We start from the raw sequence: 26,546 nt of genomic DNA on the forward strand, positions 1-26,546 counted from the left end.
GACCAAGAAAAGTGAAACCAACATACAGCCTGTTGACACACCTACTTTCACTTTCAAATTGAAAAGAAAATAGTGTAAATACTGAATGGTAAATTCAGTGTTTAGAATTCTTTCATCTTAAATAATTGGGGCTGAGATTATGGGTAAAATGCCCAACTCCTGTTAAAATTATTTAAAATATATTACATTAATTGTAATGGGATATGGGCATCTAAATACCCTAGGAGACTTTGAAACCCTTAATCTCAAAGTGTTATCAGAAACCCAAGGAAGAAATGAGGTCTTCTCCTCTACCCACTGAAGCCAATAGAAGATTTCCACTGACTTCAGTGGAGGCATGATGGGGCTCTCATTTCTAAAATATATTATTTTTATGTTGACATGGTCCATTTAACTTCAGGCATCGCATTGCACTTCTATTGCATTTTTGTGTTCTCTAGTCCTTTTTTTCCCTCAGATCTACCCAGGACCGGCGCTAGGGTTTCTCGCGCCCTAGGCGCACAGCCATTTCGCTGCCCCCCGCGCTGATCCCACGGCTCTGGTGGAGCTGCTGCAGTCATTGCTGTGGAGGGTCCGTTGGTGCCTGGTTCCGGTGGCGCTGCTGCAGTCATGCCTGCGGGAGGTCCACCGGAGCCGCGTGAACAGCCGATTATCTGCAGGCATGACTGCAGCAGCTCCACTGGAGCCGCCTGCCACCCCCCTGGCAAAATGCCGCCCCCCCGAAAATCCTGGCGCCCTAGGCGATTGCCTAGGCTGCCTAAACAGTAGCGCCGCCCTGGATCTACCACTCGGAAATGTCTGGATGTATTTTCTCGATCCAATGCAGGAAATGTGAATTCAACCTTTTTAACTATTGTTAATCATTCCTTATTTGTATATAGCCAGGATTGCTTCAATTGACTAAAAGTTCTGATGGATTAAAAAAGCAATTTTTGTCCAATACATGATACTTCTTTCCCTTTAAAAGAAAACTAAAGCCCAGAATCTCAGCTGGTGCAAAATGGTATCGCTCCGTTGAAGTCAAAGTTAAGATCCAGTATCTCATTGGAATTATGACTATTTGCAGCACCTAAGGACCTGGGCCTAGGATTTTACATTACTGCATATTGCTGATTTGGACCTTTTCTTTTCAGCTTTAGTTCGGTCAAGAAATTACTATGTGAAATTATTCTCAGCCACAGAGTCAGCCCTAGTGTAAACAAGAACTCCATTGATGTCAATGTCTGTATAAACCACATTATTGGGCTGGATACTTCACTCACTAGTTCTAATGCAAATCTGGAGTAACTCCGTTAAACTAAATGGAATTATAGTGGCATAACAAATTGTTGTGAACTTCATTGAGGGACCTAATACAAAGCCCATTGAAGTCAACTGGAATCTTTCCATTATCTTCAATGAGCATCTGTCCAGGTCTCTAGATTTGCATAACTCCCTTGACGCCAGCAGCGTTACTACTGACTTACAACAGAATCCCAGAGAGAAGAATTTTCTAATTAGAGATGGACCAGAACCAAGTTTCTGGATCTCAACTCCTCCAGTCTCTGAAAAAATGCATACCCGGATATAGGTTTTAACTTGACAGCTCATACCCATCCCTAACATCATTACTAACTGTTCCCTCACTTACTCACGCGCAAATCAAACCAGTTACATTGTCAGTCGTCTAATTCAAAGGCATTTGTAAGTGTAAGTAATTAAGGTACTGTCCATTGAATGAGACTCTCTCTTTTATTAATGGCCATAAATGCAAGATGATAACCCTATCTCTTTCTTTCTCTTGGATGTCATTGGTGTCTTAGTAAGTGGGTGTACTGTATTATGTTTCTGGACTTTCAGGATTATGATCGTGTTTTCTTTCTACGTCATTACATCTTGTTTAATATATTTCAAACATCTCTTTCTCTTTTTTTTTTTTTGCTTTGTTTTGCTTTACTCTACTCATGATAGTAAAAGGCATCATACTTCAGCATCTAGCTTGGCATACATCCCAGCAGCAATGCATCAGCCCAGATTAATGCATTGTAATATTGCTATTAATTCAGTTTCCCATGGTCATTTTTCATGTTCTGTTGAAGACAAACAAACAAGCAACAAAAATACAATTCATTCCATGCTGTCATCCCTTTGTCCTGACCAGAACAACTCGATCGTGTTGAAGAAGGCATGAACCATATCAACCAAGACATGAAGGAGGCTGAGAAAAATTTAAAAGATTTAGGGAAATGCTGTGGCCTTTTCATATGTCCTTGTAACAAGTAGGTACTGGGTACCGGCTCTGCTATGTGGTGTCCAGTTTTTTGTCACAGTGAATGTCTGAAGTTTTTTGTCTTTTTTTTCTTTGTCCTTTTCCATCTGCTTCATTCTGTGGGGATAAAATACTTGTGTTTAATCAGAACAACTGGAACGCATCGAAGAGGGAATGGACCAAATCAATAAGGACATGAAAGAAGCAGAAAAGAATTTGACGGACCTAGGAAAATTCTGTGGTCTTTGTGTCTGTCCATGTAACAAGTAGGTGCTGCCTGCCTGCCTGAATCTTTTTGAGCACTCAAGGCCGATCTTGAAAGCCTTGTGACACTCATCCTTGCTAGACACATGGACAGGATGAGCATGTGGCATGCAGATAGAACGATTCTGGTTCCAATGCATTCATCTCATAGTGTAGACAATTCAGTGGGAATTACTGTAGATGCATTAAAATCAGGCATACTGCAGTGAAAGCTTTACTGTAAACACCGTTTAATGATAAAAGTTTCAACATTTTACAGAAAGTGTACTCCGTGGGACTACTACCTAGCTGACAAATATCATGGTAACATCAGGGCTGTTTTTTTTCTGGAGACCTTAAATTTTAAAACACATTGTCATGATCAAGCTTAATAAAGTTTTTAAGACTCATAGCTCAAACATGCAGAAGAGGTCCTTTGGGACAAATATCTCTAACAATTATGGAAGAGAAATCACTATCTTCTCATTGCTCAGCAGCTATCTCCCTTGACATGATCTTGAAAGAGACATGTTGTTTTGCAATTTGATCTCAACCTACAGTATTTACTATCTTGTTGCAAAAAATCAAATTTTAGAACCACTAAACTGATCATGCAAAATTTCTCTCCGTTGGGTAGAGCGTACACTAAGCAGAAATGTTGAAATGTGTCTAGTTTGCTTGCATGCCGTCACACTCAAATGAAACTCTTATCCAAGTACAACGAAGTTTGATTCAAATGCAGCAGAAAATGTGATATGTGGTTGGGTGGATGAGGAAGCGAGGAGATACACTGGGAAGATCAGATTTCTCAATGATAAAAGACCAAGCATGCAGTCAGGCAATTTGAAGGATATTGAGAATAGAGGGTTATGGAGAATACATTTATAATTAACCAACCCAAAGGTTTCACTGAGGGTTGGGTGATTATACCATGTTACAGTCTTCTGAGGGGCTTGATTTAGTTCACAACTGGGGTCTTATCATGCTGCTATTCTTAGGCAAAACTGGTCAAATCTCCCCTAGAATTCCCTGGGAATTTTCCCTGAGTAAGAACAGCAGGATTGGCATTTTTCCCTTAGCAATCACCGAGTTTTTTTTAAAGTTAATTTCTTGAGAGGAAATGTAATCCTGGTATTTGTTTGGGAGAGGAGAACGGGACATAAATGCAGTGGTTGAACTTCAAAAGTCAATTTTCTTACTCTGATGTGCTGCACTAAGGTATAAATACCCACTCCAGTATATATGTTGCCCCAGAGCGTGTCTAACCTTGCCTGGGTGCACAAGGTGGTGTTGGGGGGAGAACTCAAGGAGACACATGTGCACCCATATGCCCTGTGAGGGGCTACCTGCCACCTGGACTCTAGCACTGGTGTGGAGTTTCGGTTCTAGCCCTGCCTCCCCTTTGCACAGGGGTGTGGAGCTGCAGGGAAGGAGCACATGCTGTTTCCTTTCACAGGGTAGATCAGTAGCCACATTTTTCCAGCTCTCGTGGAGTCATTGTACCTGAGATAGGTACAATCCCTCTGGGAGTTCCTGTTGGGGAGGGAATCCTCTGCAAACCCTATGCCACAAGTTAGCCCTTTAAGTACAGAAAATCCCATGGGCTACTGCAGTAAATCTTGACTTTTTGACGTATCATCTGTCAGGAAAGCCATTAAAAACTCAGGGCCAGATCGTCAGCTGGTGTGATTCAGCTTAGCTCCTTTGGCACCCACACAGCTGTGTCAGTTTACACTGCCTAAGAATTTGGCCCTCAAATATTTACCACTTCACGGTGATGGCAGTACCATGGACTCTCCTGAGTGCATACAGAAAGGATCCTGCAGGTTTTCGGGGTGGTACATATTAGTTTTTAAAGTCACTGCACTACTAATTGAGATTACTTTTTCGAAGTATCACATGGAGCCAGACACAAGTGGCTCAATAAGCAAGTGATACGACCATTCAGTGGGGGTACTCACGTCTTAAGGCTGCAGAATTGGGCTCGTATTGCTTTTAGCGGCAGTTCTCACAGACGTCAAGCCAGGAATCAACTGCTTTAGAAAGGGCGACTGTTATTAGAAGTGCCATTTGGCAGGAAGAAAAATCCATAAGGACCTAAATACCAACACCAGTACAACATGTTCCCACAATTCTTTTCCTGGGTAGCCATAAATGAGGAGACACTTTCACATATAATAATTCCCTGCTACATGTAAATAATATTGAATGAACCATGTGTTCTAATTTAGGGCCCATTCCTACTTTCCTTTAGCAGCCAAAATTCTCATTGGGTGAAAGCTTGGTCCCATTGAAGTCAATGATAAAACTTCCATTGGCAGCAATAGGGCCAGGATTTCACCCATTGATTTTGGATGGGAGGTTGGCATGCAAAAAAAGTGTAGGAGGAGGCACTGGGTGGGATATAAGAACTCACTGGAGATATCTTACTCTCTGCATGTGGCACAGGTCTAAAAGAAAATGCATAGCAATAACTCTTATGTGCAGCATTTGGGGTGATAATCACTAGCCCTGTTTAGAAACGTTTCCCTAATTCATTGCCAGAAATGAAGGTGTATCATACATTTCACCTAGCAAAAAAACCCTCAGTTTCTTTTGTCTTACTAAATTCTAAGAGGTAAAAACAGCAGAATTGATGACTCTCCGGGAAATCCCCTTCAATGCTGTTTTATCGATACCCTTTTGGTACGTAACTCATCTTAGCACGAAACAAATTCCTAGCAGCTCCAGGGAGTGTGGAATTATGTGATGGGAGTATCTAAAGCTTAGTTCAGTAACCTCCCCACTTCATCTTAAAGTCTGTTCACTCCCTGCACAAAAGTGCAAGCTGCAGGGCTGTTTCTCACGCACAGTCATAGGCGTGTGCAGGACGGGGAAATTGGAATTGGTCATTCTCAAGAGCTTGGCTGAAAACAGGCTCAGTTTCTGGAACAAAATAAAGTTCTTTGGTTACAGACCCAAAAAGCTCACAATCCTCTGATCACTTTAGTGTCAGAACAACCCAAAGTATGCTGCACATCTTAATATCTGCCACTGCTGGTATGCCTGGATTTTAATTTTTCTCATATGGCGACTCAGTCAAAAATGGCTCTTGGAAAGTTTGCATAAGCTAAAGAAATGACCCGTTGGAAGGCAAATTTTTTTAAGTTCTGAGGTTTCAGGTTCCTGAAGAAGGCCAAGATCTATTTTTGCCTGGGCGTTGCTCATTGTGAAGGCTGTTACTGCTGGTGCATTAAGAGTATGATGAACCCCTGGGGCAGTTGTGCTTAATGAGAATGTGTCACTTCTTATTCATGCCTGTAGCTGGTGCATGAAGACAGTGTAGAGGAATTTCCCTTTCTGATGCTAGTTTGCTTGTATTTCTTTTCGCCTGCACTCATCCCACTTCTGCCTATTTTACTTTTTGTCTCTGTGGACAAAGGTTTGTACATCAACTGTCGATGTATGGTTACTATTTTCAAGTACCGATATATTATTTAGAAATCGAATGAAATTACAGTCACTGACTCGAACGCTAAAAACAAGTCCTTCCTCCCACAATGCTATATATTTAAAAAAAAACATTGGAAAGGTTAGGGCCTGAGATGCCCACTGTGCCACAGATTTGTTTTGAAAAAAAGGACTCTTTTGCATGAAAATGTGTTAAAATCTAGCCTAATCTATTTTTCTCTAAGCCAGTGTGTTGCTGTGATGTGATGTACACACTATATTTGGCAGTTTTGTTTTTAAGTCTGTCTGCCAGTGTGTTCTCTGTGTTTTATGTCAAAGTACACACGTGTTGCTGTAATACAATTGAATGTTCTCCCCGTTATCGTTATTTTTATTTATTTATTTATTTATTGTTCCAAAACCCCATTGTGCAATGTTGCAGACTCGACAATTGCAATTCGCTCTATTGGAAACTAAATCTCGGAGCACTCTAGTTGTTGTGGCAGTGAAAAAAAAAAGTTTTGTTGAGGTTTATGATATATCGGTATACGATAAATGCCCCTCTAGCTTAAAACTCATTTGCTTGATGTAGCTCTTAGCTTGCAGAAGTAAAGATTTTTGCACTTGTCTCTTTGTACTTGGTGCTTTCTTGCTCACCCTCTTTTTTGCATAGGCTTAAATCAAGTGATGCTTACAAAAAAGCCTGGGGCAATAATCAAGATGGGGTTGTAGCCAGCCAGCCAGCACGTGTTGTGGATGAGCGGGAGCAGATGGCCATCAGTGGTGGCTTTATCCGCAGGTGAGCCTTGTTATCTAGTTTTCTTTCTATTTTCCCTGGTGCTGATATATTTAGATTTCTTCCATATGGTCTGAAATCCTGTATTCTTCATTAATTCACTCTGTGGCACTGGGGAAGTTACTTAGGCCAACATTTTCTACTGATGAGTTGGCACTCTGTGATTTTCAGAGGTGCTGAATACCAGCCGCTCCTGTTGACATCAGTTGGACTTGTGGGTGCTCGGCTGATCTGAAAATCAGGCCCTATGTACCCACACTGAGTGGCCATTAATCTATCTCCTTCAGTTTCCCCAGCTGTAAAATGGGACGAATGATAATAATTACTTGACCAAGGAATTGCTAGTACTCAGGCGCTGACCCTGCAAAGTGTAGCACATAGGTCGACTTCTCTGCCCACATGGTCCCCATTGACTTTAATTGGTTTCTGCATGGGCACAACACAACGGAAAAAAAACGAGGGGAGGGAGTCTAAGTAATTAATGATTGTAAAGTACTTTGAAGATGAAAAATGTCCTATAAATGCCAGTTTATTATTACAGTTCCAAGATACCTAGTGGTTATCATTGAGCATCAGCACTGGAGTGCACCACCAGATTTAAAACTCCTTATTTTCTATCTAAGGGTACGTCTACATCCAACCTCCCAGCCTGGGTGGACAGGGTTGGGCTAGCAGAGCTCACACTAGGTCTGCAAGAATGGCTGTGTAGACAGCACTGTGAAGTGGTGGCTTGGGCTAGAGGCTGGAGCACAGGCTCTGATGTCCACACCGCTCCCTAGGCTCCAGAGCCCATGGTGCAACACCTGCACCAGCTATCTTTAGGATGGGACCATGAGCCCCACCAGCCCCAGGCTGTCAGCCTGGGGTGGAAGGCTCATGCTGCATGCTATGGAGATGTTCTCTAAAGGAATAGCGGTGCAGACTCCCACTCAACAAGGCCCTCAAGCGAGTGCATAATTTACAGCACGTGAGTGGTGCCGTTGTCTTCAGTGGAACTACTCAAAGCTTAAAATTACGTACAGCCTGATGCCCCTTGCTGAACTGGGGCCAAAGTGCAGTATCTGGGATGCTGTGGTGCACTAACTGCAGTTTATTGTTGCCATGTAATGGCCACCTCTGGGTATGTGGTGCTGAAATGAAATCTACTGGTAACAGAAAAATGTGCTGACTTGACTTCCCACCTGCTAATCTTCTCTTTTAGCTAAGGGGACAGTGGTAGGTAAATATTGATTACAGTGTCTATAAAACAGATATGTAGGTGGCAATGCTATCAGTTAAGTTCATAATGACAGCTGCTCCCCAGAAAGGCCTACTAGTATGCAAAGCTTTGCTCTATGAAGACTGAGGTAACTGGATTAATAGGTAAATATTCTTTTGTCAGCTACTAACTATTCTCTTTTTGGATGCTGTGATGAAGGGAGATGTGTGTACTGTGATGGGACAGGAAGATGTGGGACTGGTGGAATCTCCATCGTTAGAGGTTTTTAAGCCCAGATTGACAAAGCCTTGGCTGGGATGATTTAGTTAGGGTTGGTCCCGCTTTGATCAGGGGGTTGGATTAGATGACCACCTGAGGTCCCTTCCAAGCCTGATAGTCTATGATTCTATGATGTGGGGACCCAGCTGCCACTGAAGTACACTGAGACTGCCATTTACCTTTTCACCCCTAGAAGGCGTCCCCTCCCAGTCAGGTATGTGACACAGAGGTGGACTATCACAGGGGAAGCTTACGTTGCCATTGCCTGTGCCATATTTGTTCTGTGGCTAAACGGAAGACATCTGCCTTGAGGGTTATCCATCTGCCACCTTTTGTGATCCATTAAGAAACACAAGAGATGGTGAAAAGCAGTGACTTTTCAAGCAGGCCAAGCTTTTTCCAGTGTTTGAATCACTGACCAGTGACTCCCTGCATAAGTGGCCAACTATTAGAGCTGATGCATAATTCAAGACTCAACAGCTGAGTTCTTTTGCAGGGTCTGCTTACCACCAGCTAGCATTTTCTCTTTAAGCTGTAAAAATCAGATGGGTTGAATGGGGGCAATGGGAAATTTATACTGACACTGATGAATCCAAGAGAAATTTGATGCACTTGTTTATTTTTTTAATTACTTAAAAAGTCATCATTTAAGCCAAAAGCTCCTCCATAGTGCTTTGATTAGGCTCAAATCTGCCAGATGAGCACTGTCATCATGAGTTAGGCATAGGTAACAGGTGGATGGGATCTCTTTGCTCAGCACCCCACAGGTAGCTCCCAAATATTCTGTTCACTCATAGGCAAAACCTCAAGTCCAAGAGTGGCAATGCTCAGAAGAACCATCACTAAAGGCAGCACTGCTGGTAGTGACAGCCCAGTACTTTGGCAGTGGCAGGCTTAGAGTTGTTGATGATGAACGGCCCAGAGGAAGGTTGAACAGCTCCAGAGCAAAGAGAGATGTCGGGATGGGTGGTAGCTGGCAGGGCTGAATGGACGAGGGCTGCTGGATAGCTGCATAGGTACCCAGACTGGTTGAGTCCATGTCCACTCAAAAGAATTGTGTACTCCCTCACAGGGTAACAAATGACGACCGAGAAGGCGAAATGGACGAAAACCTTGAACAGGTCAGCGGCATCATTGGAAATCTCCGTCACATGGCCCTGGATATGGGCAACGAGATTGACACACAGAACCGCCAAATTGACAGGATCATGGAGAAGGTGAGGGCTGACTTGTCTCTTGGACTAAGAATTCCATACTAATCCTAACAAGTCACGTTGCCCAGTAGTGCCAGACAGAATGCCCCTGCCGCACACACGCCTTTCAGCAAGCCTTCACCTGCAGCATCCTGCCAATTCCCCACCTCCAACCCCACAGAGACCCTTCAGCAATTACTCTGCAGAGTCCCATTTTTTTGGCTCTGGGAAGAGGGAGCTGGGCCCAGGAGCTGGCAGATCTCTGCCAGATTCTACACCCCTGCCCCAAAATCCTTCTGGGTGCTACTACAATACAAATAATCAATATTACATTTGAAATCACTATTAAAACCATGCCTGCTAAAAAGTCAGGGCCACCATTTCAACACCAGACCCCTACTGCAGATCTTTAGAGTTTGGGTCTCTTTTTCCATTCAAAGAGCTGACAACAACGTCCGTGCTTAACTAAGAATCCATTAGCAGCCTCACATCCGAAGATCCACATAGTTCCTGCCTTTGTATTGGCAGATCTCCCGAAGGGAACTGAAAGGAAAATAAGGGGGCAGAACCTCAGTGGCGTAAATCACTGTGGCTGTATTGACTTCAGTGGAGATTTACACTATCTGAGGATCTGGCCCAAGAAGTTAATGCTGACCTAAGCCAGAATAACTTGTGTTACTGAGCCTCCTATCTGGGGGGCCAATAGGGAGTGAAGTGGCTGCATGTGCTTTTCCACTGACTAAATCAGAGAGCCAAGTGCAAGACATATGCGCACGCAGCCATAGGTGCTGGAACTAGGGGTGCTGCTGCACCTCTTGGCTTGAAGTGGTTTCCATTAAATACAGGGTTGACAGTTTGGTTCAGTGGCTCTCAGCACCCCCACTATAAAAACTGTTCCTGCACCCTGACACTCGGGGACATGTAGCACTTTGTGACGTTCCTTGTCAGACTGCAAGCCCATGAAGCAATGAATGAAGGACCTCATGATTTGATGACAGTGACTGCACCTGTGATGGACATCAGGGTGGGTCAGGTTATGTAAAAGACATGTTTTCTTCAGACGAGCAAGCTAAACTTTATAAAGAAAGGGAACTGGGATACATTGAGAAACACACGACCGTCCTCACGGCACCACCTGTAAAACTTCACACTTCTGGAGTGAGGAAAACTGACATGGGGCATTATGTGATTGCTAATATTCAGCTCAGTGCTGAATGAAAATTGCGTATCTGTGATAGGAGAAGGGATCACAGTGTTGCATGGCATGTGTCATATCTGTCTTGGAAATGGGAGGCATAGTACACACGTGCTTTTTAGATGAAGTGCAGGAGCGCTTGCTCTGGCATGCTAGCAGCCAACAGTAGCACGACACTCACACAACCTTACCAGCAGGTGATTTAACACAGATGACATTTTGGTGTGTGGCATTTGTGCCTATGGGGTGTGCGATGCACTGAATACTGGCTAGGAATATCCCGTTGCTGGGCTGAATCCAGTTCTTGCTTAGAAAACATCCTGGCTGATGTTGAAAACATAGGCTAGGCACTTTGTGTAGGTAAAGCCTGGGGGCGAGATCTTTAGCTGGTATAAATGGATGTAGTTCAGGCGTTATTTCACCTGCACTGATTTAGACCAGCTGGGGATCTGGCCCTCTGTGCAAACCTCTTACACAGCTAGGTACACAACAGGCTACCATCTGGCTTCTTAAACTAACACAGATATTTAAATCCAGCCGGAGGTGCAGCACTGACTTGGCAGGATTCTTGGTTTCTCAGCTTTTGGCTGAGAACGCTGACCCATGTGCTTCTGAATAGTGGATCTGCACACCATGCTCACGGAGCAAGCTTTGTTTCTTTGAAAAGGTAAAATGAGGCAGTGTTCACTGTGTGCCGAGCTCTGCGTAAATTCCCAACATCCTTCCTTAAAGCTTATTGTCAATGAAGACCATTTCTCATCCATAGCATGTTCCTTCATTCTAACCAAACACCTGCAATACAGACCAACACAGCAAAATAGGTTACCACCCAGCTCACCAGGGTAAGTGCATCACACAAATATAGCATGTTAACCCCCTACTCTGGATCAAGAGAAAATAATGGATCCTTAAGTTGACCAAGTCCTTGGCTCATGAAAACAACCAAGGAATAGTACCAATACCATTCCCTCTAACCCTACTTCAGGCAATGAGATTTAAGACCAGCAAAGCTGGATCAGGTCAACTTCGAGGGAAAACCCAGGTGCTCCTGGAAGTGGTGATGGTAATTCAGTAGGAAGGACTCTTTCCTATGGGTCAGTAATGGACTAATGATCTGTCCTAGTGGTATGGGGCACTGTGCTGCTGAAGGGCTGTTATTCAGAGGAGATGGGAAACTGCAGCCTTGCTCACTTGGAGTCATTAAAAATCCCCTTGCTGCCACTCTCTGTAAAAGCAGAGGTTCACAGCAATGCCGGCTCTGGGCGCTTATATGGCACTGGACTTAAGCTGGATCTGTGAGCAACCTGAAGCTACCTCAGAGGACAGAGCTCTTGACTGACCTATCCAATTACGGAGGGTGGTAAATAAAAGCCTTTGCTGTTTCCCTCTCTTAACTCAGAGATCCAGATATAAAAACTCAGGAACGTCCTGGAGATTTGACACATTCTCCAGAGGACTTTGGGTTACAATGAGCCATAAATATGGTGTGGGGTTTTCAAAAGGGCTCTGCTTCAGCCTACCTCTGCCCTCCTTGAGATCAATTGTAAGACTCCCACTGACTTCAATGGCTACCCATGGCCTTTACCATTTTCAAGGAGACTGTCATGCCTTCGTCTTTGATGAACTATAACCTTGCCCCAGCATTGTTCCTGTTCCTTCCTGGAAAACTGTTCATGGTCTTCTAACATTTCAAAAGAAGCACCATTTGCCATGAACAAACGCAGATATCCAGAGATACCTGGGGCCAAATCCACATCCACTACAAACGCTCCAGTGATGTCAAAGGACCTGTGCAGATTTACACTTGCTGAGGGACTGGCCCACAGATAAACCAAAGTAGCACTGCATTCATTACGGTACTAAAAATATCTTTCTGCTTAGCATTTATCAAATCAATTATGGGACACAAGGCAGCAGACTCTAAAGAAAAGATTATCGGCATGTCCATTTTGCCACTTATAAAAAGAACTTGAAAGGCCCATGTCTGAAGAAGTCACTGTGCTGCTCTGTGCCTCAGTTTCCCCACCTGTAACTAGGGATAACTGTACATATCTCTCAAATTCAGTAAAACATATTTTATATGCCATAGAAAATTGGAGACTGCAGCAGATGCTAACAAACAAAGGCAAACCACAGAAATACTAATGCATTTTCCAAAAGTTAGGTACAGAGTTCTCCATTAAAATCTTCACAAGTGCCTGAGCAAGGCATTAATATTATCGGAGTATTCATGGCATTCTGTAACCTATAGCACAGAAAGAATACTACCATGTCATTGTCAGCTTACAAAGGCTAAAACATGGTGATGAGTCTAATATTAATGGCTCAACTTTATCAAAGGTGAAGAAACATAAACAATGCCTAGTGCTGAGCTAACGCTTTACAGAGGTGGTAAAATAACACAACCTCACTCTTAGCCAGTGCCTTTTCATCTAGCTCGCTGGATTATCTGTATCCCCATTTTGCAGCTCTGAAAACTGAGCACAGAGAAAGGAAGTGACTTGCCCAAGAACACCCAACTAGAGCCAGGCCTAGAACCCATTGCTCTAGCTTCTGCTCAGGAGAATCATAACAGGAGGGGTGGTTGGTTTGTTCAGGAGAGGTAAAAGTTCTCTTCCCCAGCGTGTTTGTACCTGCGAATGAGCCAGAAAGAGGCTCCAGAAAGACCCATGATTTCAGACTGCAGCACCAATTTTTCCACCAGGTTTTGTTCTATACAGAAATCTTTATAAACCCAGGTCCTGCGTCTCCGGCCACACAAATGACGGACAAAACTCCCGTCAAAACCAGTCGGAGCAGGACCAGACCTTGAAATGACAGAACTGTGTCACCGTAGTGCTACCTGGATAGTCATCATGAAAAGCAACATTCAGACAATACTGAGCTAATAAAATGAAATGGACACTTGCGCATTTGAAATGAATGCTAACAGAGCAGTAATGCCATTCTCACCCTTCCCAGAGGGTTGCCAGCCTCCCAGGACTGTCCTGGAGGCTCCAGGAATTAAAGATTAATCTTGAATTAAAGATTATGTCATGCAGTGAAACCCTCCAGGAATACACACAGCCCCAGCTGGCAACCCTGCATCCCATACCTATATACATTGGGCTATCAACACTGAAGAACATTTGGGACTAGATCCTCAGCTGCTGTTGACGTAGCAACATCCACTTGGATACAGCTGCACCGCTCGACTTCCGTTTCGATAATGCTCTTCTATCTCCAAAGCTAACTTTGGGCAGTTACCACAACCCACAATCAAAGGGGGATCCAATTAAAAAAAGAGTCTTAGTGCCTTAAAAAAGGGGAATTGTCTAATTTTCAAAATTACTGGGCGACAATGATGTTATACGAAAGATGAATTTAACCCACTGTATTCAGTAAGATCCAGTCTGATTATTTCAAATGATATTTACATTTCTCAAAAGGAATTGCCATCCTGTTTTTATAATGATATTCCAGTGAGCTCCAAGATGGTGAAACCTGTATTCCTGGACTCTTTCCTTCCACATAGAGCGCTGTACAAAGTGTTGCAGGGAGTGTGCTGAGTGTCTCTTTTAGAACCAGTGTCTGAGGAGGCTCCAGAAATCTTATCTCTTTGCTTCTTTTTGTGGACCTAATCCTGCCTGACATTCCCATTAACTTCAATGGGATTTTGAGGTGCAACCACATATGAGGAGTAAAGGATTGGGAGCATTGTAAGTCCTGGTATACATCTGACACCAGAGCATGCAGTGGAACTGATGGTCCAGATCCTTGGTCTCTCTCAATTCCCCTTTGTGCTATTATCTGCTGGTGAAAATTAGAGTAGCCTTGAGGCTGCTCTAATTTGCACCAGTGCCAGTTGATCTTGTGGGAAGGGTGAAAGGGTGGCATAATGCCTTCTATTCCCTTCCCACCACAGGTGCAGCAAGTACTGCTCTGGCCTGAGGATTCAGTCTGATATATTTTCAAAAGAAACTTGTCTCTTCTCAATGGCTTTATATGAGAGCACAATCTAGCTCTCTGTCCTGATGGGTTCTCTGCTGCTTTGGCAATGCAACAAAAACAAAAGTGTTAGGCAGCCTGGAGAAGTTTTAGATCAGCATGCAGCCAGGGCAGAGCCAGATCCATGACATCCCATATGCTTATATAATATCAAAGCTGAACGCAGCCTTGCGTCAGTAAAAACAGCACATCTGTTACAACTGTTGATGGATGAATTTCATGCTGGGTCAGATTCCTAGCATTAACTTCAATGGTGCTATGTCAGCTCACACCTGCTAGGGATGTGGCCTAGCATTTGGCAGCTCAGAGAAAAACCTGAAATGTGAGATGCTTTTCCTGAATCTCTTGGGCTTGCAAATTTGGGTGGGACTTCCATGCAAACAGGTGATTTCTATTAGTTGCAGAATCACAGTTTAAGGTCAAAAGGGGCCCAATCTTCCTGCTGGGCCCCCAAAAATACAAGAACAGCCAATTTCATGGTATTTCTGACCTTCTCCTTCCTGAGTTGGCCAGGATCAGGAAGCAGAGAGGTAGGTAGCAGAGAGGGCCCGGATGGGTGACATACTCCACTACATATTTAGCAAAGCAGATGTTCTCTCTCTGCTATGTAATCAGTTGTTTCTTTCCTTCCTTCCCCCTAGGCTGACTCCAACAAAACCAGGATTGATGACGCCAACCAACGTGCAACAAAGATGCTGGGCAGTGGTTAAATGCCATGTAGTGCATTTCCCTCCTAGCACTGTCCCGGACGGCAGTTTCTTCATGCTTTTCTCATGGTATTTACCTACTAGGTTTGCACACATGCACATATCAGCCCCCATTGTAAATGTTGTCCTGTGTAGTTTGTCAGCTTTCCAAAAATGATACTTGTAATTATTTTTTTCTAGATATCTTTCTTTCCAAAGGTTGTACATAGTGCTGATCTGATGGCTGGAGCTCACTTTGAAGTTTGGGGGGGATTGTTTGGTTGGGGTTTTTTTTGTTTGTTTGTTTAGATTCTCTCTCTTTTGGGTTGCTTTCTTTTTCTTTTATCATGTTTGCTGAATGACAACAATGTTGGAATGCTAACTGTGCTGTTAACCTTTAAATATACAGTATTGTTCTTGTAAAACTGTGACATTCCACAGAGCTACTGCCACACTCCTGTCTTTGGGCATCACTTAATCTTACTGTCTTCTGTTCTCCATTGCTGTCATCTGTTGTTATAATTTCATGATAAGACAATGTGGAATTATATAACTATAACAAGCATTGCACTAAAAAGTGATGTGATTTATGCATTTATGCATGAGAAATAACTAGACTTCTAGACTCCTACTTGAACAAGACTTTTCCCATGGCAGTAGCACATCAACAAACGACAACAAAAGCATGCTCGGTATTGGGACTGTGTTATACCAGCAAGTATGCAGTAGTGCCACTTTTTTCTTGTTGATCTATATACAGTTTTTAACCATGATCATTTTTTTTTAATTATGGAAAAAAAGATGGATTGGGCACTCACCATTTCATCATTGCCAGTAAAATTGAACCTTTGGCTGAAAATATGTCAAAGGCAAAAAGAAATAGGTGTAATATATTGGGTTTGTCTGTTGCTTTTGAAGATTATCTTTTGGAGGAAACGACTACCATAGGAATTGATGCAAAGAGATGTAATTTTTTATAAGGCTCTATCTTACTAGTCGCTATCCTCGTGTGGTTTGTTATCAGTACAGTTCTCTGTTGCTTACCTAGGGCTATGCACACCAAATCGCTAAGATGTTTAGTAGCTGACTTAATGAAAAATAATAATAAAAAATAACCTACATGAATGAAATCTAGATAAACTGTGAGATAAATATCATTGCCGCATGTAATATGAAATTCTTTCTGTCTCCTGTCAGTTTGTGATGTGATTGACATTTTGTAGCTAGTTTAAAAATTATTAAAAATTATAGACCTCGGAATCTGTGCTTCCATTATCCATTTGTCGGCCTGTGTGTCAGTGATCCCTTGTTATTTTCCACCCGCGTGTGAAAAGGGAGATAGGGATGTGGTCCAAGGGCTTTTTGCAAATCACTGGTATGTAAGGGCTGGCAAGAAAAGATTTCCATTGGGGATGCTAATTAAAGTGACAGGGAACTATTCTGAACAAAAGCGGTTTGCACCGAGCAAACTGTGATGTGATTATTGTTTTAAATGACCTGGTTTTGGGGAGCTCGCTGAATGCTGAGATGAAACCATCTCCCTGTTCTGGGGGAGAAAATAGAATCAATGTGCCAGATCCCCAGCTAGTATAAACCGGTGTAGCTTCACTGATGTCAATGGAGTGTTCTTGATAGATACCAGCTGAGGATCAGGCCTCGTGTTATTAAGATAGCAGTATTCATAGAACCCTAGTAACTGTAAAATTTGTATAGCCTGGTAGGAATGCCTTTAACAAAGGATTAAATATTTACTGACAATGAATATGGTTAAAAATAGGTTTGGTGTATATTTTCCAGGTATTTTTCTTATGGGGAATCCAATTATTGTTAGCTCTACGTGAATGAACAATTCATTCACATGGCCCTCTGTCAAAACATATAAGAAAGCAAATGCCTGACTCTGTTCATTCTTGCAGTTCTTTATTTTTAGTATCTGTTATCATTCCATTTGTGCAGATAATTTCCCCCACTTTCTCTCACTAAAGGGTAAACTTCTGGCAAACATTATTATGGATCAGACGATGCTAAAATTAAAGAGCTACGTCAGACTCAGGAAATGCGCAAAACCGTAGGCTTAGATTTCCAAGAATGGGTGTCTACGTTGAGAGTCCTAAAGCCACATTCACATGATTTATACCCCCTGAAGATCTGGCCCCATGTTCTGATGTTATTAACAACCTTCTAAATAAGTGAGCAAATTGTCAAAACATAAAAGCATCACTGATAAAGTTGGCAGATGACGCAAAAATTGGCGGCGTGGTAAATAATGAAGAGGACAGGTCACTCATGCCCCGCGATCTGGATTGCTTGGTAAGCTGGGCAAGCAAGCAATGTGTGTTTTAATATGGGCCAAGGAACAAAGAATGCAGGTCATACTTACATGTTGGCGGGGCTCTATCTTGGAAAGCAGTGACTCTGAACAGTTCATGATGGATAAAAAGCTGAACATGAGCTCCCAGTGCAACACGGTGGCCAAAAGGACTTACTGCAATCCTTGGAGGCATAAATGAAGGAATCTCAAACAGAAATAGAGAGGTAGTTTTACCTCTGTATTTGGCACTGGTGCAACCACTGCTGGACTAGTGTGTCCAGGTCTGGTGCCCACAATTCAAGAAGGATGTTGATAATCTGGAAGGGTTAGGAAAAGAGCCACCCAAGTGATTAAAGGATTGGAAAACATCTATTTATCTTAACAAAGAGATGGTTAAGGGATGACTTGCTCACACTCTGTAAGTACCTACATGGGGAACAAATATTTAACAATGGGCACTTCAGCCTACCAAACAAAAGTATAACAAGATCCAATGGCTGGAAGTTGAATCTAGACCTGTGGTTTTCAACCTGTTTTCGTTTGTGGACCCCTAAAGATTTTCAAATAGAAGGGCAGACCCCTTTGGAAATCTTAGATATAGTCTAAGGTACCCCAAGGGTCAGCAAACCACAGGTTGAAAACCACCAATCTAAACAAATCAGACTGGAAAGAAGGTGTAAATATTTAACAGTGAGAGTAATAATAACTTACCAAAATGATGAATTCTCCATCACAGGCGATTTTAAAATCAAGATTAACTGTCTTTTCTAAAATATCTGCCGTAGTTCAAACGGGAATTATTTTGGAGACTTTCACTAGCCTGTGCTATGAAGGAGGCTGGACCAGATGATCACAGTGGTTCCTTCTGGCCTTGGAATTTGTGATGCACGTGTAAATGCCGTGATGCACACTCCAGTCACTAATCCCTAAATGTAAATCTTCACACAGAGCCCAAGTCCTACCTCAGCTGAAATTCACACCAGGTGGGGAGGTCAATACAAGGCCTTACAAAGGGACATATAAGGGGAATGTTAGCTGAGTAAGCAGCCAGGCAGAGTTTGTATGGGGCTGGTGTGGGGCCCACCAGAGCTTTGCTGGGTTCAACAGATGACTAGGTTGTCCAGATGCCCAGCCTCATCGTCTGAAATCTTGCCTCCAAACTCAGATCTAACCAAACATTGGTTGATCTCTGTAGAAGCACGGCTGACATCTAAAATAATGTGTTGTTTGTAAGCCGCATATTACAGGTCCCCCTCTGTACTGAGCCCTGGAGGATATGAGCTGGGACAGCCCCCAGTTACAGAGACTTGGCTTGTTAGCTCAAGCTGTAGCAGCTTGTGCTTTTAGCCCTGGAGATCATTGATTCGGTCCCCAGTGTGTAGACCAAGATGGAGGCCGTCACACATCCTGGTCACTTCCTACTGTCAGAAGGAAATGGAAATACCAAATTACCATAACAGAGGCTAATCTTGGGGGATCTCTGACCAGGAGGAAATTCCGAAGAGGTTAGCTCATGAGAAAGTCAAATTTTCATGAGATATCCTGCCTGATTTCTTCAGCCGGAAAAGTGAGGAGAATGCTGAATCAGCTTTGTATGAATTATGTAGGCTTCTCTGAACCAGACCTTGAAGTTTCTGGAACTTTGACGCTCATTAGCATTACAGAGCTTCAACTATTTTAATCCCCAATGACAATCTTCTAGTCTGACCTCCTGCATAACACAGTTCCAGTGAATTTTACTCAGCGATTCTTGCGTCAATCCCGCATCATTTATGATTGAAGTGGAGCATAAGTGTGTGTGTGGGGGGAATATCCAGTCTTGCTGGAGAATTGGTCACACCTCTTGGTCAACATATTTGCTTTTAATTATTATTATTTAGAAAGGGGAAAGGTAACAATTAAAACACAATAAAGAGCACAAACTTTCAGAGACAAAATTAAAACTCTCAATTTTCATGCACTAAATGTGACGCATCCTTCAATGCTGTCACTAGGTAGCTGGCCCCTCTGAACGAAGAAGGTCCAACTTCCCTGTGCCAAAGCAGGTGCTCCTAGTTTGGCCAGTTAAGAAGGCAGGGTAGCACCTGGGGCTATAAATGATCAGGGGAACTCAATGCTGCAGGAAGTCTTTGAAGGGAGCCGTAGGAGGTTCCTGGGGGAGAAAACTGACTTCCAAGCTGGAGCTGAGAGCCAGAAAAGACTGAAAGGAGGGGCGGGGTTTAGATCGTGGGCTAAAGGCAAGGGGAATAGCAGAAGAAGTTGCCTGCTGACTTCCTAGCTGGAGCACCAACACCAAAGGCTGGAAAGGGCTGAAGACAGGGCAAGAACGGAGCAGCTACCTGCTGGTATCTCGAAGCTTGAGACTGGACCCAGAGGGCTGAAGTTCAGGGAGCAGTGGTGGGGCTGACCTGTTGGCCTGTCTGGGATATGAGAGGCTCATGGAACAGGGGGAGTGATGGACACGTCCCTTGTGAGGATGAACTGCTGGCTGAGAGGCTGGGAAGAGCAGGTGCACTCCACCTAGAAGGACTGGGGTAGCTGTCCTGGCAGAAGATGGGAGAGGACTGAAGCAGAGCCTGGGTGTGGTGGAAGATGCTGGCGTGTGCTATGTCAAAGGACTAGATGCTGTGGGACTTTAGGGACTATATGCATTAGGGAAGAGAGAGAGAGATGGGCTATGATTTGGGATTCTTTCAATGGATTATTTGTTCTAGGTTTCTGTAACAAATTGGCCCCATGGGTGGCGGGGGATTATTATTGAGACAAGAGAGTCTGTTGTGGAGAATCTAGGGGCCTGGGAGGGGAAGTGGAAGGATAACCCCAGTGTTAGGGTACCCAGCTTCAAGGGAGCATTCAGGAATGAGCTGGAATCATTCATGCGAACCAAAACCAAAGGTGCCATAATTAATGTGAATTACTATGACAACAGGCTGCATTGCACCTGCTTAAAGACACAGGCACTTCATATTTGTCACAGAACTTTTTATTATTTTCTGCAGCTACAGACCATGTGGATATTCCTTAGACAGTTCTGCATGCAGAGCTGTGTCCCCATGGATTTGGGCAGGCTTTGGAGGGGACCTTTTTGTGTCTGTGTGATTATTTTTTCCTCCTTTCCTTCTTTTTAAGCTCTTTGGCTAGAAGGGAAGAATTGAGCATTCGTAATGAGGGGAATTATGTGTGTCAGCGACACCTGAAATATACAGGCTGGATGCTGTCTCTAACCAGGGGGGTAGGTGTGTGCCATGTGACTGCTGGCTTTGGTGGCATTTTGTTGCCTTTCCAGAAGAGACATGGGACCAGCTTGTTTGGAAGCTAATGGGCAAGCAAAAACCGTGTACTGTAGAACTGCAAAAGCCTTTGTGAAGCACAGGCACCGGGGATCTTTTCCGCAGACAGCCTATGGCATCGGGATCCTTGCCTTGCAAGGCACTGAGTCCTTGCCAAAGAGCCCTGAGTACCGTCCACTACAGTCTTCAGTGGGAGCTGATGGTGCACTGCAGGTGGTCAATATGGCCCTGGCTCAACAAGGTACTTAAGAATATGCCTAACCACATGCATGTGTGTAGACCCATAGGAGTCAACAGCACTAGACACATACTTAAAGTTAAGCACATGCTTAGGTCCTGGTTCAGCATGGTACTTGTATCATAGAATCAGGCCCTCCAAACTCAGGAGGAATTGGGGGTATCCAGCATGCCAAAGGATCAGGTCTGTTTAGAGTTAAGAACTGTTGATCACTGACCATCATAAAAGTCTGCTTTCTCTTTCCAAGTGGTGCTCCGTCAGTAATGTTTAAGGACCACTGGCCAGGCCAGCCTGGTCAGCTATAGGCATGTCCCTAGTCCTCTACATATTCTTCTCTTTCATCATCCCTACTTCAGGTTGTGGTAGAAAGATTAAAAGCCCTGGTGAACTCTTAGGGGGAGAAGAAGAAATGAGGTGTCCCGTGGGTTTCAACTGCGGAAGTGAGACATTTTACAGCAAGTAGTGCAGGGGAGCAGTGGCCACAGGAAGTAAAGTAGTTGTGGGAAGCAGCTGGAGGAAAATCTGAAGTCGTATGGGGAAACCCCATTTAGGACTATGAAAGGTGCTAAGTCAGGGATTATCTGACATTTTCATAGCATAGGCCATATGTTACTAGAGAGATTCTCTTTGTGGACACCTCCCCTTATATGGTAGCCTCCCTTGAAAAGAGCAAATTCTCCTGGATACGTAAAAGGATCAGCCCAAAACAACGGAGGGATATATGGATAAACTTAACACTTCACCTGCATGTTGAATATATTTTTGGACAAATTGTTCACTAACTCATAACTATGAGCAGTTCCTCAACAGGACTAATCCCAGCGAACTTCCCACTGACATACATGACAATGGTTACTTTCAACTGCTATAGGAAGACATTATTTTAGTGCGTGATTGCCCGTGCAGTTTCAGCTACGTTGTTTACCATGATCACCAGTAAACATTTACACGTGCTCAGTTACAAACATCATAGATTCCAAGGCCGGAAAAGACCGTTGCGATCATCTAGTCTGACCTTGTGTATACCACAGGTCATAGAACTTCCCCCGCAAATACTTCCTAGAGCAGATCTTTAGAAAAACAGCCAATGAAGCATGTGAGCAGTTCCATTGACATCCATGGCATGTGAGTAAAGTAAATCATGTTAGCAAGTGTTTTCAAGTTCAGGGCCTAAAACACTATCACTTTCTATGTTATTACATCCAGCAAAACTATGTGAAAAGAGCATTAAGGTTGCAAAGCCAAATGCTCAAAAGTTAGGAAATGCCACAAGTAAGGTAGCCCTTGAAAAAATAGGATATGATCATGCACAAAGACTATCATGATGCACACTCACAAGCAGCCCAAATGAAGGTTGCATGGGCAACTTTCATCTTAGCATTTTCTAACTTCTGAGTGCCTGGCTTGGCAACTTTAACAGTCGTTTAAAATAGCTTGTTTTGGAGGTAATTTCCTAATCTTAAAAAAAAAAGGGGCAGGAGGGAAAAATTCCATCCTGTGGCACCTCCACATGAGTTATCAGCAGGCTTTAGAGCTTTAGCTTCACAGCACAAACCTCTGCCACTTGAACAAAGTAAATAGTAGCAGCAGTAGGCTGTTATCTTCCAGGTGGACCCATCTCCAGAGGAGAGATGGGGCACATGTTTTTCTGGGTGGGCTTTTGTCAAGGTTTTTTCTCCCACTTTGAACTTTAGGGTACAAAAAGTGGGGACCTGCATGAACACTTTTAAGCTGAATTACTAGCTTAAATCTGGTACGCTGCCACCAGCCAGAATTTAGTGTCTGGCACACTTTCTGTTCCCCCAAAACCTTCCCTGGGGAACCCAGACCCAAACTCCTTGGGTCTTAAAACAAGGAGAAATTAACCATCCTCCTCCTTTTCCCCCCAGACTTTCCCCTCCCTGGGTTGCCTTGAGAGGCTTCACACAAATCCAAACTCCTTGGATCTTAAAACAAAGAGGAATTAACCATCCCCCTCCTTTTCCCCCACCAATCCCCTGGTGAGTTCAGACCCAATCCCTTGGATCTTAAAACAAGGAAAAATCAATTAGGTTCATAAAAAGAAAACTTTTAATTAAAGAAAGAAAAAAAGTAAAAGTTATCTCTGTAAAATCAGGATGGAAAATGCTTTACAGGGTATTCAGATTCATATAGACCAGAGGGAATTCCCACCTCTAGCCTTAGATTCAAATTACAGCAAACAGAGGTAAAAATCCTTCCAACAAAAAGACACATTTACAAGTTAAGAAAACAAACATAAGACTAATCTGCCTTGCCTGGCTATTACTTACAATTTTGAAACATGAAAGACTGATTCAGAAAGATTGGGAAAGCCTGGGTGTACGTCTGGTCCCTCTTAGCCCCAAGAGCGAACAACGAACAAAACAAACAGCACAAACAAAGACTTCCTTCCACTAAGATTTGAAAGTATCTTGTCCCCTGATTGGTCCTCTGGTCAGGTGTCAGCCAGGTTTATTGAGCTTCTTAACCCTTTACAGGTAAAAGAGACATTAACCCTTAACTATCTGTTTATGACAGCTTTACAGCTATTTGCAGACAGCAGAGGAAAGTGGAGACTTGGAACGCCTGGATTCAAGTCCAGAATCTGAAGGAGAGTGTTCTGTGATGAGTAAAACAGCACGTTTCTCAAATTTCATCCTCTAAAAGGGCTGAACTGTCTGTGCTGAAACTTGCAACTAAATAAATACATTCAGTCTGAGGCAGACACCCAGCATTGGTTCTTTCAGCCCAAATGGTTAAAGTTTGGCAAAATTGTAAGCAACTAAAACTGGAGTCTTATAATAGGAAGTGTCAGGCACCCGTATCTGCAGGAAAGATAATACAATTGTTTTTCATCCAAGACCTGATCCCAAATCCCCTGGAGTCAGTGGAAAGGTTCCTATTAACTTTAGTGTGTTTTGGATTAAGCCCTGATAGCACAAAAATGTAGTTTGCATTTGACTAAGATTTCTGGGTGTAGAAAACAGCAACATGCAAACGTGAACAAAACATTTCTTTTTAAAAACCTACTCGGATTTGCTCTATTGACACTAATAAGATCGTGTTTCTGGCCATATGTCATGAAGTATTTTTAATGCTTGGTAGAAAACCATGAAAGACTAGATGTTCTTTCAGCCAGCATATTCAGTCTATATAGACTATAAAAGCATGTGCAGAAAAGTTAATTTGTATGAAATTAGCAACTGTGCATGTGATTCAGCCTTAAACCTTTGTTTTAAATCACATTTGCAGGCTCTACTGTATATTCTTGTCTCCTAGATCAAATTAGAATATCAGGAAATAAACCAGAAACATAAAATTTAATGAATTGCTGCTCTTCTCAGACTGTACTTATAACATGCCCACAAAAATCAAGCCACATTTGCTGACCCTTGCCATGCCTAGAGGTGAAAATATCCCTGTCTCTAAAATAAAATGTAATTAGATTAAAATAAAAATGCAGTAATTGAGGTTGGTGGTTAGTCAGAGAGCTGGAAAGAAAGAAGGAGGATGAGGGAGAACAAGATGTAGAGGATAAGAAGCCAAACAGAAAATTAACATACTCTTGGCATGAACTGAAAAGCACAATGATTTGAGTATGTCTGAGGGCACAGAAAGAACTGATCCCAGAGCCTCATGACAGGGTTCTTCTGAGAGGTGACCTGATTCGAAGAGATCTCAGGTGAAAGGTCACTGAAGGCTGGAATCTGCAAACCCTTACTTACATGTAGGATTAGTTGTGTGAGTAAGGGTTTAACAGATCAAGCCCCAAGGTACTCTGAAGTTGGAGAGCTGTATGCCATAGATGATGAAATATTACTAAACCAATGGAAAAAGGCTGTTACGTTTAGTATGATACATCTCTTAGTGTCACAGTTGGAAAAAATTCCCACTAAATGAGCCAAATCAGTGGTCGTGACCAGAAAAGGGTCTCTTCAGAAATGTCACATCTTGGTGATCCTTTTAAAAATGTTTGTCATTGATGATATGTGAGAAATTGGACAGCAATACTCTATACAGGCTGCAGACTGAAGAGCTAGAAATTGGAGAAGCCGTTGAGAAGCCAATTACAATAGTTAAGGAGATGAAGGCATAATCTTCTAATGCTGCACAATAGTGTACTGCCACGAATGACAAACACAATATGCCTGCCTATTTAGACCATAAACTCTTACTACATTTCTACAGCACCTAAGAGAATGGAGATCAAAGCTCAGTGGGGGCCTCATAAAGTGATCAGACAGCAAATGTGAAAAATCGGGACAGGGAGTGGGAGGTAATAGGAGCCTATATAAGAAAAAGACCCAAAAATCGGGACTGTCCCTATAAAATCGGGACATCTGGTCACCCTAGGGTCTCAAAGCGCTGTTAATAAAACAAATTAAGAAGTCTGGTTTCCTTTATGGAAAACAGTCATTTGCTACATTGCCTTATATCACTTCCCGCTTTAGTTCTCTGCACTACCATTGGTTTGCGTTCATTCTAGTGGCCTAAACAAGAGAGCACATTATTAATCACTTGCCACTTAAGGACCCAACCCTGCAAAGTGCTGAGCTCATCCTGGGAGACAATGATTGTTCTCAGCCACCACTGAAATTTTGAGAAGCCCTTTTGCATCTTGCAGGATCACATTCTAACTGCACTCAACTAGTGCTCAGTGCAAATATTTTCAGTTAAGGCAAACCACCAAGCCTTGCAGGAAGGGAGGGGATTAATGAATACCATTTCAGACTGATTTCTCTAGGCTTTGAAATATCGAAAGAGTTCTGAATACATGTTAAGGGAAAGCCACGGTAAGTGCTACTGGACTAGAGATTTTATGGTTTACCTGCCTTCATAACAGGTACTTTAAGCAGAACATTTGTTCTGCATTATTCTCAGGTTTTTTTCTACTCTGTTCTTTTGAGTTAATATGACAAATTAGCCAGTTTCAATAAATAAAAGTCAGAACTGAGCTGCTCAATTCCCCTCTCACTTATATGAGAACGAATTCCATCCCAACGCTCTGAAGTCAATGATGTTACACTGGTGTAACACAGTAACAGGAGACACGGGCCCACAGGGTATGTCTACACTGCATTTTGAAATGAGCTCCCAGCCCAGATCGACAGACTTGAGCCAGCAGGGCTCATGCTAGCATAGGGATGGCCAACCTGAGCTTGAGAAGGAGCCAGAATTCACCAATGTACATTGCCAAAGAGCCACGGTAATACCTCAGCAGCTTCCCATCAGCTCCACCTCCCCCTGCTCCCACGGCCTCCCACCCACTGGCAGTTCCACTGATCAGCACCTCCCCCTCACTCCCCACACCTCCCGACCAGATGTTTAGTGGTGTGCAGAAGGCACTGGGGGAGGGATGGGGAGGAGCAAGGGTACAGCAGGCTTAGGGAAGGGGGTGGGAAGGGGTGGAATGGGGGCAGGGCCTGTGGCAGAGCCAGGGGTTGAGCAGGGAA

The 26,546-nt window shown here is 43.2% G+C and overlaps 1 protein-coding gene across 2 annotated transcripts in view; it reads left to right on the forward strand.

The window, feature by feature from the left end:
• Positions 1 to 16,514, forward strand: part of SNAP25 (synaptosome associated protein 25) — a 99,886-nt gene extending 83,372 nt beyond the window's left edge. Inside the window, exons 5-8 of one of the 2 annotated variants that reach the window (XM_050952246.1) lie at positions 2,141 to 2,258; positions 6,594 to 6,719; positions 9,266 to 9,410; positions 15,210 to 16,514. In XM_050952246.1, coding sequence (XP_050808203.1) covers positions 2,141 to 2,258; positions 6,594 to 6,719; positions 9,266 to 9,410; positions 15,210 to 15,278 — 458 coding nt within the window. In that variant the 3' untranslated portion in view covers positions 15,279 to 16,514. Of the gene's footprint in view, positions 1 to 2,140; positions 2,259 to 2,396; positions 2,515 to 6,593; positions 6,720 to 9,265; positions 9,411 to 15,209 lie in introns of both variants that reach the window. The other variant, XM_050952245.1, reaches the window with a different exon arrangement.
• The last annotated feature ends 10,032 nt before the right edge of the window (positions 16,515 to 26,546 follow it).

Source organism: Gopherus flavomarginatus, chromosome 4 (genome assembly GCF_025201925.1).
Source record: "Gopherus flavomarginatus isolate rGopFla2 chromosome 4, rGopFla2.mat.asm, whole genome shotgun sequence".
Lineage (NCBI taxonomy): Eukaryota > Metazoa > Chordata > Testudines > Testudinidae > Gopherus > Gopherus flavomarginatus.